Source organism: Paramisgurnus dabryanus, chromosome 6 (assembly GCF_030506205.2).
Source record: "Paramisgurnus dabryanus chromosome 6, PD_genome_1.1, whole genome shotgun sequence".
NCBI lineage: Eukaryota > Metazoa > Chordata > Actinopteri > Cypriniformes > Cobitidae > Paramisgurnus > Paramisgurnus dabryanus.
The window spans coordinates 3979514-3995263 of NC_133342.1; the positions used below are offsets into that span (position 1 = coordinate 3979514).

At 37.8% G+C, this 15750-nt stretch overlaps 1 protein-coding gene across 1 annotated transcript in view; it reads left to right on the top strand.

Annotated features, from left to right (window-relative positions):
* Positions 1-252: 252 nt before the first annotated feature.
* The window catches only part of ece2a (endothelin converting enzyme 2a), a 95829-nt gene continuing 80331 nt past the window's right edge, over positions 253-15750 (top strand). The window contains exons 1-2 of the mRNA XM_065262334.2: positions 253-403; positions 620-783. Coding sequence (XP_065118406.1) covers positions 624-783 — 160 coding nt within the window. The 5' untranslated portion in view covers positions 253-403; positions 620-623. The remainder of the gene's footprint in view (positions 404-619; positions 784-15750) is intronic.

Here is a 15750-nt window from a genome sequence, read left to right on the forward strand (position 1 = left end):
TATTTTTATAACGCTTTTTGAAATTTTGGATTTTTACAAAACAGACTACATTTTATTTACAGATAAAATTATAATAGAAAACTGAGAAATGCACAATGAATAATATTTTTGAAGTCACATTATTTATGGTAAATAACACATATAAGCCGACACTGAAATTAATATTTTATTCGTAATGGTTTCGACAAAATACTTCCAGCTTCTGAGTTTTTATGAACTTTTATTTTGAAAAGACTGTGTTGAATTGGTCACGTCATGATGGGCATGTGTGGGAAAAGTACGCATGGGTCTTGCTGGTAGATCTTCTAAAATACCAGCTAGATTTTGTAATATTTTATTCAGCGTGTCAGACACATATTCTCTAATTATGAACAGAAACTGTGAAATACATTGAGAAACACTGGTAAGATCAGACTGACCTGATTTAAATCTCACCGAACGGTATCATTTTTCATATGCAACAAACTATTGATAAAGTCATAATTGTGAGTGAAATTAGAAATGGACATCTGGGTCGTTCTGTCAAGACTAATACAACAATCGAAATGTCAGCAGTGGTTATTTAAAAACAATACTGTAAGAATTCGATAATAACCATATATCTTATTTTTTTTTAAAGAAAGATGGAGTATTTGCCTGACTCAAACGCCAGATATAAAGATGTGGATTACTGGAATGAGCGTTACCGCACAGAGGAGAGTTTCGAGTGGTTTGGAGATTTTACCAAATTTGAGCATCTGGTCAAACAGCATGTAGGGGTGGAAGAAAACATTTTGATATTGGGTAAGTTAGCCAAAACACTTTTCCTCTCATGTATTTGCCAGTTTATAAAGTTGACAGGCAGAATTAATCGATAGGGGGCGCCACCGCACCGCTTCTGTGTTCTCAAAGTTGGTGGTAGTTTAAAGGGGTCATATTATGAATTTTTTTTAAAGATGCAAAACAAGTCTATGGTGTCCCCAGATTGCTTATGTGAAGTTTTAGCTCGAAATACCCCACAGATAATTCATTATAACATGTAAAAATTGCCACTTTGTAGATGCTGGCAAAAATTGCTGTTTTGGGGTGTGTCATTTAAAATGCAAATAAGATGATGAAATGCATGGTGGTTTGTTGGAATTGAAACTCAATTGTGCTGTCAATTATTGTTTTTCTTTCGTTTTCTCTCTGCCCTAAATGGGATTGTCGTGGTTGGATAGTGCAGATTAATGGGCGCTATTATTGTAATAAGACATGCTACCTACGTCACAAAACAGGCAACATCTGAATGACCTATTTTTTCAGCATTTTTTTTGCAAAGAAATTACGTAACCCTAGGTTTCTTTAGATAACTCTACCGAATATAAAGGACACTTTTATTACACCATCTAAAAATATGGCAAAAATGTGAAAACAGTCAGCATGTTTAACATTTATACCCAAGGTTTTGCTTTTTTAAATAAGTAAATAATACACATAGACCAAGTTAAGCACATGTTTTTGTTTTTTTTTTTGAACAAAGCTGGCATTTAATTACTGCAGTTCAGTACACCAACTGCTGTGCTGTATCGCAACTCTAGGGGGCAGTGTAGCCATATCATAATGTGTATGTGGTTACAGAATAGATTATGTATTTAACTGGTGCTGTAATGAAGATGAGTGTGAACCTTTGACATGCTCTCAGAGCTCCACATCTGTTCTTCAGAGCGATGACACCATCTCTTACCCTCCACAAAGTGTTTTGTGTGTGTCGGTGTTAGGTTTAAGGTGGATTGTTCATCTGGATGGCTTCTGAATATGGGTTGTTTATCTTAGCAAATGTATAAGGACACACAATAACCTTGTGTCAAGTTTATGAGATTTAGTCTGATGCAATTAGGTTGATTTGCAAGGATGGCAGATGAAGACCAAATTATTTATATACATAATAAAAGTAGTTTTTTTAAATTACTAAATAGCTTTACGCATTAAACTGATTGACTGATGAAGAATTGAGTCTCCCGTTAATTCTTGTCTTTGTGGACTCTTGAGCAGATACAGGTGAATGTAAAATCTTTTATACAGATTTCACAACTAATATCTTAGATATTCATTGCATGTATTTCTCTCTCTTCTCACATGGACACCCACATCATGTTCCTTAAACTGTTTACTATCAGTTTACTGTTTACTAACTGTTTACTGTCTCGAGTTTCTGCAGTTGTGTGAGGAAAAAGGAAGGAATTCTCTGACTGGCAATTCATATCCCATAATTCCTTTCAGCAGCATGTGTACATGAAGTGGCATGTAATGAAAATGGACATGAATGTACTATGTGGATATTTCAGAGCTGGGCTTTTAAATGGTTTGTTCACAACTAATCATGGTAATGAAACAGCCATTAGCACATAGGTACATGATCATCTCATTATAACACCTAGTCAGTGTTTAACAACTTGACACACCCTGATGGTTAATAGTAGTGTGAACGACTCACTGAACACTTAGACTGCTCGGAGATCACTAACATCTAAAAGTATTACAACTGCAGTACAGTTTGAAAACATAGCAAAAAAAGCTTTAAAAGTTTGCATCAAATGGTATTCGCCATTGTAATTTTCTATAATGTGATGTTGTTTCAGTAGGAAACAGTATATTAAATGAGGAATATATTACAGGATTCCCAAAAGGTTATGGAATTTCTGGAATATCATGGAATTTTAAAAGGTCTATTCCAGACCTTAAAAGGCAGGGAATTATATATATATTTTTATCCAAATCATGGAATATCAGGGCTTTTGTTTGTTGATTTAAATTTTAGTTTCCATTTTTCAAAATGTAATCTGCTTGTTAACTCTTTCCCCGCCAGTGTTTTTTAAAAAGTTGCCAGCCAGCGCCAGCATTTTTTTACGATTTTTCCAAAAATGTTATTTTTTAGAAATATATACATACATTATATCAAACGAAAGAACAGACCAGACCCTCTGCTTTAAAAAAAAAAGGTTTTATCCTACCATCATTACTTCTCTTATAATCACCTCCCAAATATAGGTAGGTTTCTTCAAAAACACAAAATTATGAGCAAAGCTGAAATAATTTCATTTTTGTGAAGGACTTTTGATAGAGATCCCATTCAGCGCGATTCTCAAAACGGAGTTCTTTCTCTTTCATGTGAGGCGTTACTTCCAGGTTGCATAAGTTGTGGAAGGGCCACCTGGTGGATAATAGCGGTATTGCGGAAAGCCAGAAATACTCGTCATTGGCAGGCAAGCGTTTTCTCATACAGTTTCTGGGTCCAAGTTTCCATTAATTTTAAGTGAGACTACAATTTTAAACACAAAATAAATTTCACGCGTTTTAGCTACATTTAAAAAAAAAATCACATATACACTACATTTTCCAGGCTCACGGCATCAGGGACATAGGTCATGAAAATTCAACTTTTAAGTCTGTAAAAATCAGGAAATTTGACATTTGACTTAAAGTGGGAACTCTGATATTACATCACAATAGATAGCATGCCTATAGATATGCACACTGTCATCTAGAAGGAGGTAACGCACACCTGTACATAAAAAAATTAATACCCCAGCTACCATAGTTCCCCATTCATTTCTGTTTTACCACAGATTATAAATTAGACCATTGGTCTCCAACATGGTGCCCGCATATTTTTTATTTTTTTTTAAGGATATATTAGCTTGGCTTTTTATATAAGCTAACATTTTAAACAATGATAACCAATTTCACCATGTAAAATAAAATAAAATCAACAAGTAAAACAAAAACGTTTTGAGTAGATAAATATCAAAAAGTAGCCTTTCAGATTGTTTTATTCTTAGCCCTTGCTCACAAAAAGTTTGGAGACCCCTAATTTAGACTCTCTCAGAATTTATGCCTAAATAAGTTTTTGTTATTTTGTAAGGAGCGAGTTGAAATGATTTTTCTGTGGCAATGAATGGTAAGTTACCAGCCCAGTCTCCTGAAAATGCGTATAAATAGCACGAAGTGTAAAACTCGTGCAATACATACGCCAAATTCCACTTTGGCGTGCATATGATACGCGGGTCCTTCCCATTCACTTAAACGGTGCATCTTTTTTTGTCGTTTTATTTATTGGTTTCTCAATTTTTTTGCTTTTTTTGACCATTTTCGCTTGGGTTTAGGGTTAGAACAATTTTTTGTTATATAAAAATGACATCCTAACCCAAACCCCAACTCTAACCCCAACTCCAAGCGACCATGGCTTAAATATGGACAAAAACATGGAGAAACCTGTATATTAAATAAACTCACTAAGCAATTCTAAAATCTAACCCTAAACCCAAGCGAAAATGGTTTACAAAACAGAAAAAAATTGAGAAACCAATAAATAAAACGACAAAAAAAGATGCACCGTTTAAGTGAATGGGAAGGACTTGCGTATCATATGCACGCCAAAGTGGAATTTGGCGTATGTATTGCACGAGTTTTACACTTCGTGCTATTTATACGCATCCTCAGGAGACTGGGTTGTAAGTTACAGATGCAAAATTTACATCCACTTTTAAACGCTCAGCAGATCCTTTATTCAGAGCGACTTGAATGAAGGGAAAAATCAATAGTGATTAATCTTCGAGAGGCAATAATATGAAAAGTTGCTTTCATTAAATTTTACTTATGCATTTATCAGATGCTTTTATCCATATTGCATTTAATCTATACATTTTTTTCGTATTATTTGTTTTCCCTCTGGATCGGACCCGTGACCTTTGTGTTGTTTGCGCAGATCAGTCCTTTAATGTTGTGTAACTGTGTGTAAGGGTCGGTGTATATCCAGTATCTTTCCAAGTGCCTTTTTTCCACTTGGCAAACACATTGAAGTCATTGCTGACAGAATGGAAAGCACAGGGCGAGAAGGAGGGTGAGATGGGGGTCTTTGAAGTGCCCGGTCATAGCAACACACCATCAGCAGGGTAACCCCATGCTCATTCTCATTTTCTCTCTCTCTCTCTCTCTCTCCCTGCACTGCAGCATTGAACAAGGTAAAAAAGCACAAGAAATCCACTCAAGTGTATTTTGTTTTGCTGCACAATAATCACATTTGATCTGCAGTGAAAGCGTTTGATTGTTGAACGGAGAGTCTTGAATTGAGACTGCAGAATTACATTATGATTCACAGTCGGACAGAATGGCTGTGAGTCAACGATTTAGCTTCATTCACACGCTATTATCTTCTTTCTTCCTCTCTGCATTATTTCCCCGGGGTCACGTAAAATGTTGTGAGCCACTCGTGACATAGCACAGACGAGAACGGCCATCGCTGTCCAGACCAACAACAGCTGTGTGCGATCGCACTTTATGAATGAATGAATCAATGAAGGGATAAATGAACGAGCGAGTGAATGAAACGTGGGGGAAGGGAGGGCTGCAGTGTTATGCGGTATCTCCTTGGCCCTGCCCATCCGGTTGTGTTTCCTTCCTCTCGTCTGATTGGCCGAGAGGATTCGGTGCTGCTGGAAGCTACCGCAGTCATATAGGGGTTATCCCCCCATTTCATCAGCACAGGCTCTGCAGTTTATGAATGGAAAAGTGAATAATTAATCGAGTTGCATGTAAGAGAGATTGTGTTTGTGCGTCTTTCATGTTTTGGTTGTTATTTTGTATATGCATAAGATTATAGTGTGCATTTTTGATATTAGGTTTTTAATAATATAGACTTTGATTTTGTTTTATACTGGTATATAAATGTATTTTGACAAATCCAGACAAATGTGTTATAATCGAAGTATGAGATCAGGAACATCGAGGATTTAATTTCAATCTTCGACATGACCTTACTCAGTCAATATTTAAGATGTCAAGGTTAATTACCGATTGTTCTTTACATTATGTAGGATGATTTTATGTAAAAAACACTAGCTGAGAGGATCACATACTGTATGTGTTATGCATTACTGAAAATCTGTTTTTGTGTTTTGGACCTGTAAATGTGTTGCTTGCTTGTTTGTGCATCACTGTATCGGTCTTTCTCTCTCACTGTCTCGCTTGTGTCTGGAATATTAACTGGGTTACCCGGGCAACAGCACTCGGATGATAGATGGGCTCTCCTCCGGTAAATGGGGCAGTGGATGCACATGAAAGAAAATGTCTGGTGTGTGTGTGTAATTTATGAAGGGGTTTGTTTTCAACCTTTAATCGCCCTTTACACGTATGCTGACTCACATACTCATTTATGTCCTGTCTGTGTGATATTCTCCCTTAGGTTAGTTTTATTAACTGGTGCAGGTGCATACGCCCCCATACACATACGCTGAGACCTTTAATTTACCCACGGCTTTACCTTAACCTATGAATGAAACTTCAATCCTTTTTTGCTTTCAGAAGCTTTTTGTTTTTTATTTACCAGCTCTTTCACTCTAACTGTCTGCTGAGACAAGCTAGTCATCTGGACTGATCTTGCATCAGTATATAAAATATTTCCACTAAGAGGGCAAAGAGAGGTGCATTGTGGGATCTGCTGGAATGTCTCTATGGCAACTGCAGGGTTGTAGTACATCTTTTCAGCCAGTTACAACCCTTTACATTAAGTAAACCTATACCTTTAAAATAAGAACTAAAGGCTTTCTTAAAGCAACACTATGTAGTTTCCATGTAAAAATGACTTACAGCTCCCCCATGTGGTTGAAAAGCGCAACAGTGCATGGTATCAAACACTCTTCTGCAGGCAGGGGGAGGGGCGGGGCTGTGTTTCCTACCCTCCACCGCCACTTTCAGAGTGTGCTTGTAGCAGCTAGGAGGCTGCTCAGGTTGCAGCAACAGTACAATTTGTCCAGTTAAAAGTTGTTCTATCACTGAAATAATTTTAGAGACATTATTTAAAGGTAAAAAAAACTACATAGTGTTGCTTTAAAAGGCGCCTATTATGCAAATCCACTTTTACAAGACGTTTGGACATAATGTATGTTGGCAGTGTGTGAACACAACAACCCTACGATGAAAAAAAATCCACCAGCTCCTTGTTTTTAATCCCCGTGAAACCAAAGCAGTCTCATTAGACCACAGACTGTAAAAAAATATGGACGACGCCTGTTCGCTCTCTTCCATTGGTGAAAAGTGAAGCCGCCAGTGTGCCGATATGGCGCTGACATCTTGGGTCTTGAGTTTGCACAGTAGCGATTTCGGGACCAGTCCGGCGCAGTAGTGACCAGGAAGTAAAGCCGCAAAATCAAAACCCCGCCCTCGCTCTCGCAGAATATACATATCACAGCTGTCAATCATGACATGACACCACCGTTTTTTTAGCATTAAATAACTAACTAAAAACAAACTTATTTAAAAAAAACCACTTGAATTTACATCAGCGTGATAAAACTACAGTAAATGACAGAAACCAGGTTCGGACAAAAGATAATTGAAGTGTTATTACATTGTTAAGTTGGTCTCAAGTCTCATTGAATAACATGGGGGAGGCGGGGTTTATGACCTATACTAGGACCAATCACTGGGGGCCGATCGAGACGTTTTGGCTTTTGGATCGAGACGTACCACGGCTCTGTGTCGAAGTTATTGCCGTATTTGGGTACAAAGCTATACTATAAACTGCGCAAGCCAGAACGCGCGCCTCTCAAACATAAACAAAAGCGTTTAAAATTTCAAAATTTCCTTAAACATGTCAGAATTTCCTTACAAATATACTTACGGTTATTTACACATTAAAACAGTGCACTTTTGCTCCCACCCAAATAGGAGCATTTTGGACATGCTATAAAAATGATCTGTGAGGTATTTTTAGCTAAAAAATTCACAGACACATTCTGGGCACACCTGAAACTTATATTACGTCTTGCAAAAAAGCCCATAATAGGTGCCCTTTAGCTTATAATTTACTCACCCTCATTCCATCCCTTTCTTTAGCTGAAAAAAAAAGACATTATGATTAATCGCAACTAATCGTTTGCAGAATAAAAGTTTTTGTTAACATAAACACATTTTGTTAACTCTTTCCCCGCCATTGATGAGATATCTCGTCAATCAAGAGAAAACGCTTCCCCGCCAATGACGAGTTTTTCAGTCTTTCCGCAATAGCGCTATTATCCACTAGGTGGCGCCCTTCCGCAACTTTTTAAACCCGGAAGTATTGCCCTATGGCAAGGTGCTGCATGTCCGTGTCTGTTTTAAAGATCGCTCTGAATATGATCTCTATGAAAAGTCCGTCACAAAAATGGAATTATCTCTGCTTTTTGCTCAAAATGTGGTGTTTTTGCAGAAACCTACCCATATTCAAAAGCTGATTACAAAAGAACTACTGAAGGTAGGATGAAACGTTTTTTTTTTTTTGAAAGCAGAGGGTCTGTTCTTTCATTTGGTATATTGTATGTTTATATATTTGAAGAAGAACATTTTCTGGAAGACATTAAACTTTTGTGAAAATCATGAAAAACGCTGGCGCTGGCTGGCAACTTTTTTTAAAAACGCTGGCGGTGAAAGAGTTAATATATGTAGGTGTACTGTGTATAATAATTATGCATATATAAATACACACACATACATGTATAATTTTAAGAAAAAATATTTATATATGATGTATTTATATATAATATAACTTAAATATATATAAATAAATAAATATAAATATTTAAATTTATATATAAATATATATACACGTAAATATTTCTTAAATGTATACATGCATTTATGTGCATTTATATATAGATTATTATTATACACAGTACACACACATATAAACCAAAACTTTTATTCTGCAAACGATCAGTTGCAATAAATTGTTATGCAGCCCTATAAATATTTGTCACCTAATGTATATATGAGTAGCGCAGATGAAAAAACCACTAAACGCTACCTCCGTCAAAAATGAGTTGATGATATTGACCAAATGCTCTTGGGACGTATTATATTTTCATACACATAATACATTTGCTTCAAATCTGCTTAATCCTGGCCTCAGGCCAGCAGAGTCCTCTTAAGTGAATGAAACATGAATTGGATGAATGACGGCATGTGAAACGACCATGGATAACATATTTAAATCTTGGGTCCCTTGTGAGTACTTGGACCTGAATACAACCCGAATGTGGCAGTGAACCACAGTGCCCCCTAATGTGTGGTTCAGTTTCTTAATTTTTACATATTCTGACTTTCATCATTTTCAATGCTTCTAGCATCTTTTGCGATTTTGTAACTGTTTACTTTGTCTTGTCTAAAGAAGTAATCTTTTTAAGTTTTTTGCAAAAAAGCTTGCGTGGACTTAGAGGGTTTTGCAGCAGAACACAGTCAAATTTGTTTGTTTATTAAAATAAGGCATTTTAATTACTGACTCTTTCATTGGCATTTAAAATGAATTGACTGAACATAAGAGTCTGATATAAAAAATGCTTATTTGAAAGAAATCATGTGACTTTAATGTTGCAATGTTGAGATTTAGGAGAGAGATTCATTGGTTAAGTACATTATTGTTTTATATGGGCAGGCACATGTGCAAATAAAATTGTGTTAGTAAGTTTTAATGTGTTACTTGTACTAGTCGACTAGGTGGTGCAGACAAATACTTCACTTGTCAATTACTCATTCACACCCCTATAGTTTAAACATTAATGTGGAAGTTTAATATTTACTTTTATAAAGTGTATGTGTGTGAATGTGCAAGAACTGAAAGTGTTGTGGAGTTGTGTGTGAGGACACAGATGGAGTTTTTCCACAGGAAGTGAGTTTATCACCCTTGTGTCTGTCGGCTCTCTCATCTTCTGTCCTCCTGACTAACGGACAGGAAAATCTCCAAAGCTGAAAAGCAGCAGTAATGTGCTTGAAAATAAGTGTTGTTACTGTCTGTTTCCCATCTCACACGTTAATGTGTGTAAATCTAGATGTGAAAGGCTGTGTGAAATCTCAAGTGTTTCTGTCACGACTGTAAGTGTTCATGACTTAGAGGAGTGTGACTTTCAGACATCCCTCTTCTGCACGCATCTCGTTATACAAAGCGGGATCTTTAGGTGATAATTAAAATCTGTCTTTTGTTCTACCTGTCTTTCTGTCAGTCTTTGTTTGTGGATTTCTGTTTGTCTGTCTGCCGATACATCTACCTTTTTGTCTGTATGTTTTGATTGTTTGTCCGTTTATCATCAATCTGTCTGTCTTTTGATTAAACTATCTATGTCTTTTTGGTTGTCTGTCATTTGATCTGTCTGTCTGTCTTTTGTGGTGTCCATCTGTCTTTTGTTCTGCCTGTCTGTCTGTCCATTTTTCTTTGTGTGTGTCTCTGTCTGTGTGTTAGTCTGTTTTTTATCAATTTGTCTGTCAGTTTTAATCGTCTGTCTTTTGATCTACCTGTTTGTCTCTGTGTTTGTCTGCATGTCTGTCTGTCTGTCTATCTGCCTGCCTGTCCATACGTCTATCTTTCTGTCTGTCTGTCGGTTTCTCTGTCTTTCTGTATTTTTATCCAACCATCCGTCTATCTCTTTGTTTGTTTGTCTGTCTATCTGTCTTTTCTTGTGTCCGTATGTCTTTAGTTCTGCCTGTCTGTCCGTCCATCTATCTGTGTGTGTGTGTGTGTGTGTGTGTGTGTGTGTGTCTGTCTGTGTGTTAGTCTGTCTTTTGATCTATTTGTCTGTCTGTCTTAATCTGTTTGTATGTCTTTTAATCTTACTGTCTGTCTGTTTGTCTGTCTCTGTGTGTGTCTGCCTGTCCATACGTCTATCTTTCTGTCTGTCTGTCTGCCTGTCTGTCTTTCTGTATTTTTATCTGTGTATCTCTTGTCTGTCTGTTTATATGTCTGTCTTTTGTTGTGTCTGTCTGTCTTTTGTTGTGTCTGCCTTTTGATCAATTTGTCTGTCAGTCTTAATCTGTTTGTCTGTCTTTTGATACCTGTTTGTCTCTGTGTGTGTCTGCATGTCTATACGTCTATCTTTCTGTCTGTCTGTTGGTTTCTCTGTCTTTCTCTGTTGGTATTTTTATCCAACCATCTGTCTATCTCTTTGTTTGTTTGTTTGTCTGTCTATCTGTCTTTTCTTGTGTCCGTCTGTCTTTTGTTCTGCATGTCTGTCCGTCCATCTATCCGTGTGTCTCTGTCTGTGTGTTAGTCTGTCTTTTGATCTATTTGTCTGTCTGCTTTTCTGTTTGTCTGTCTTTTGATCTACCTGTCTGTCTGTTTTTCTCAGTGTGTGTTTGTCTGTCTGTCTGCCCATACATCTGTATGTATGTCTTTATGTATTTTTATCCAACCATCTGTCTATCTCTTTGTTTGTCTGTCTGTGTGTCTGTCTATCTGTCTTTTGTTGTGTCTGTCTGTCTGTCTTTTGTTCTGCCTGTCTGTCTGTCCATCTATCTGTGTGTGTGTGTCTGTTTGTGTCTGTATGTGTCTGTATGTGTGTTAGTCTGTCTTTTGATCTATATGTCTGTCTATCTGTCTTTTTTGTGTCCGTCGCTCTTTTGTTCTGCCTGTCTGTCTGTCTGTCTGTCTGTCTTTCTGTATTTTTATCCAACCATCTGTCTATCTCTTTGTTAGTCTGTCTATCTATCTATCTATCTGTCTTTTGATCTGTCTTTTTTTGTGTCCATCTGTCTTTTGTTCTGCCTGTCTGTCCTTCCATATGTGTATGTCTGTCTGTCTGTCTGTCTGTGTTTTAGTCTGTCTTTTGATCTACCTGCCTGTCTGTCTGTCTGTCTATCTGTCTTTCTGTATTTTTATTCAACCATTTCTTTGTTGGTCTGTCTGTCTTTCTTTTGTTGTGTCCATCTTACTTTTGTTCTGCCTGTCTGTCTGTTTGTCTGTCTTTCAATCTACCTGTCTGCCTGTCCATTCATCTACTTTTCTGTTTTTTATTGTGTCTGTTTGTCTTTTATTCTTTTTTTATTTGTCTGTCTTTTGGTCTACCTTTCTGTCTACATTTCTTGTCTGTATTTTTGTATGTATGTTTGTCTTCTATCATTGATCTGTCTTTTAATCCAACTATACATCTGTCTTTTGGTTTGTCTGGCTTTTGATCCGTCTGTCTGTCTTTTGATCTGACTGCTTGTCTGTCTTTTATTCTGTCTGTTTATCTTTTTATCTGCCTGTCTGTCTGTCCATCCATGTTTGTTTGTCTGATTGTATTTTTAGCCATCTGTCTATCAGCTTGTCTATTTGTCTGTCTTTCCTTTAGATCTGCTACAGTGATCTTAAAGCGTTTATTCTCTTCTCGTCTTATTTTAATGACAGAGAGAATAGAGATGAGAGTCGCTGCTGCAGTTATGTAATCCTGTTCAGCATGCACCTCTGTCTGCCAGCAACTTTATTGTCACCATACAAAGCCGGCATGACAGACTCTCTATCACTCTTGCTTTCTTCCCCCCTATTATTTGTTTGTATTTTTTTAGAAAGACTAACTTGAAAGAGAAAGAAATAAAGCAATGCAACAGCTACCTTCTTTAAATACACACACTGCATAAACTGCACACTCAGAACATTGTATCTTTTGTCTGATGTCCTTAGTGGATCAGACAGTGAATTGATCTGTTTCTATTCCTAAGCTACGGTGCAATTGGTTCCTCACGCATCATTCTTGCACTGCAAGATCTACAGTATCGTTCATATTACCCCTGGATTGATCTGCCATCAGGCTATATTTTTAAAGCAGTAATAGCTAAAGCAGTGTTGTTTCTTCACTAGTAGGCTGGAGAATCAAATGGCTGCTTTTCAAGTTTTTGCATACTTTTTTGGCAAGCCTGGACCGCACAGTGCAAGAATATTCAACGTGACAAAATGTAGATTTGGTGGAGGCAAACGCATAGATATACGTGGGGGACACGGTTTTTGCACGCTTGTAACATCTGTTACAAGATGTTATGTCATAGACGATGTATGGGAGGACAATTTAGTCTCCAATTATGCATCTTGATATTTAGACACAGAAAATTATTCATCGTCATAATAACTTCATGCTTGTCAAGCAGGGATTTGGCTTATTTTTCTTGGTCATAATTGTGAAGACATTTAAAAAAAATTTGTGCCGTCTTGTCTTTCCTGATATGGTAGCGCTTGGCATATGATACATTGACCAATTAAAGGTGCTGTGTGTAGATTTAAGCGACATTTAACTTATATATTAAACACATTGATGCATATATATTTAATATATAATGCGTAAATATTAGGCAGGGAAAACCCAGACAACTTCCGGCAAATTTAGATTTGCTCTGCAAGTAGTCTGGCAAAGAGGCCATTCAAGCCCATTTCTAATGCCGCGAAATCTCGGCACCAATCAGAAACGTTGGGGGGGGGGGGGGGGCTTTACACAATGACGACAGCGCAGTGACGGTGAAGCAGATTTTGTACATTACAAAGATGGATGCCGCCGTGGAACATCACTTGTTCGAATCAGCTATCCCATCTGTTTTAAGCGATTTAAACTTTTCCTTTTTGTTAAAACACGAGCAATAAACAAAACTCAAAGCCTTCATATCTAAAAAAAGATGTTATTGCTGTCTTACCGACTGGATCCGGCAAAAGTCTGATCGCTGTGATTGGTTTTAGGTCTATCCAATTGGACACAGAGGCATTTGAGAGACGTCCGTTGGTGACGCCCCTTTGGAAATTATTTGTCTATGAAGCTTTGCCAGACCATAACTTAGTTACTACTGAGAATGGTCTGGTTTTAACCAGGCTACATAAATATATTTTGAAATATAATAATTTAAATTAGTAATATTTATGAGTTTCTTAACAAACGTGCATATTCAAAGGCACAAATGTCTTTTTCTGCTGTTGGGTGCTCTTCACAGCGTCAAGCAATGCTTAGGTCACTTAGCAACAACAGACGCTCTGGAGTGCACATGGGCTTTGAAGAGGGGGAAAGAGGTGCGGTCACGTTTTCCGCATGGTTTTAGACATGACGTGAAGTAATTGTTAAGCAACTGACCAAGCATATGTGCTTGGTCATTTCGGTGGGTGCTCAAGCAAGCCCCGAAGCACATATGGGATTGGCGCCTATGTGCGTGTTTATTGTAAGACTTCCATCCGTGAAACAACAAATGATGACGTATGCAGCTTACAAATGCGACGACTGGAGGCTGTAGCCTTTGGATTGAGAAACAGCCAATATTTTGCCTCATTGTTTCGTCCTCAAGCCAGAGGGTCATCACTGATATCAGTTGCTTCCCCTTGCAAATAGGGCACTAACTCCGGGTCTGCTGGCTGTTTGCATTCACACGAACTTCAAGGTAGAGGTCTTCACGGGTCCACTTAGATCCGAAAACCCAAGGTCCGACCCGAGACCCGATCGGGTTCGGGTCTAAAAGTTTCACATGTGCCTCGGACACGGGTCGGGTACAATAATAGCGGCATCGGGTCTCGGGTAATTTAAAAATGAATGTGTTTTTTCTGAACGGACCCGAGAAGACCCGAACTCTCTCGCCTGTGTGCGTCAATGTCCTTTTCAAACATCTCATCTGTTTGCCAAGAGCGCTTGCGACATTGTGTGGTTGTCGGAAGGTTCATTTTCGTTGAGACAAACATGTCAGTCAATTATAAATGTACATTTTAGCGGTTACGTTGGTGTCGTCGTCAGATAACAAAAACAAATGGAGCAGCTCGCCAAATTGGTTGCAAGGCCAAAGCCATTTACATTCGGTTCCAGTCGGGTTAAAAAAAAAAATTCACTAGTTCGGGTCGGACTTGGGTCTAATTTTCTTGGGTTTGTCTCGGGTCGGGTCTTTCTTTAAAAATTTTTTATTTATGCACGTCGGGTTCGGGTGATTCGGGTCATTTCGGGTCGGGTACATTTCTTTGGACCCGAGAAGACCTCTACTTCAAGGCACTGGGCAAGATTGCACTTTTTATTTCTCATGGTTTGTGACATGCACACCACCACAGGCCGCACTTCACCATCACAGCCTATGTGATTGTGTTTACATTCAAATGCAAAAAATATGTTTTAAATTATGTTTTGTTTCAAAAGACAAACAGAGGGCTTCACTTCCTCTGCTTAACGATAATACATTTAATCTAGAACCCATACACTGGCCTAAGCAACCTATATACCATCAAGAACTCATGATGTAACCTTGATGTTATATTATAGCATAAAGAGACTGATGTAGTCTCAGGCCCAATACATGAAATTGGTTCTTAATAAGAAGCTAAAACATCTGTTTTAATCCCAAGGGTATAAAGATCTTGCTACACTCATCTTTTATACTTTGTCTGCATCATTGATGTCAATTTCTGACCTACCAGGGAAAGATTGCTTTTTTGTTGAATTAAAACGGTGGATCTTTGACATTCAGCCTAGATAGAAACTGCTGACTGCTGAATAATTCTGCTGAGACATCTGGTGCAGTAGAGGTCACTGATTCTGACCTGAGATCAGTTCCAGCCCAGTTCCACTATTAAAATCCCATTAAAATCTTTTTGAGGTGTTTGACTATGCTCAAAAAAGCCCACTGGGCAAAACTGTTTTGTTATAATGCAACAAAGTTCTCACTGAGTTATGTTTATAACCTTTAGAGGAAATTTGGGATTCAGACCAAAAGGGTTCCTCTACACCAGGGGTTTTCAAACTGTTGGTCGTGACCTACTTGTGGGTCGCACAGTGAGATAAGATAGGTCGCTTGGCTGCAGAATGACACCAAAACCGTTTAGTCCAACTAATGACAAGCAAAAACAATGATTTTGATATGAAATGCTATAAGGTTTTTTATAGGGTTGTGACAATTAATCGGGCAAATGCGCGTTTTCTCATGAATGAATTTGAATGAATTACGGTGAAATGCAGCCACATCCAAAAGCCAGGGGGCGCTCTCGCTTAGAAACACCATTTG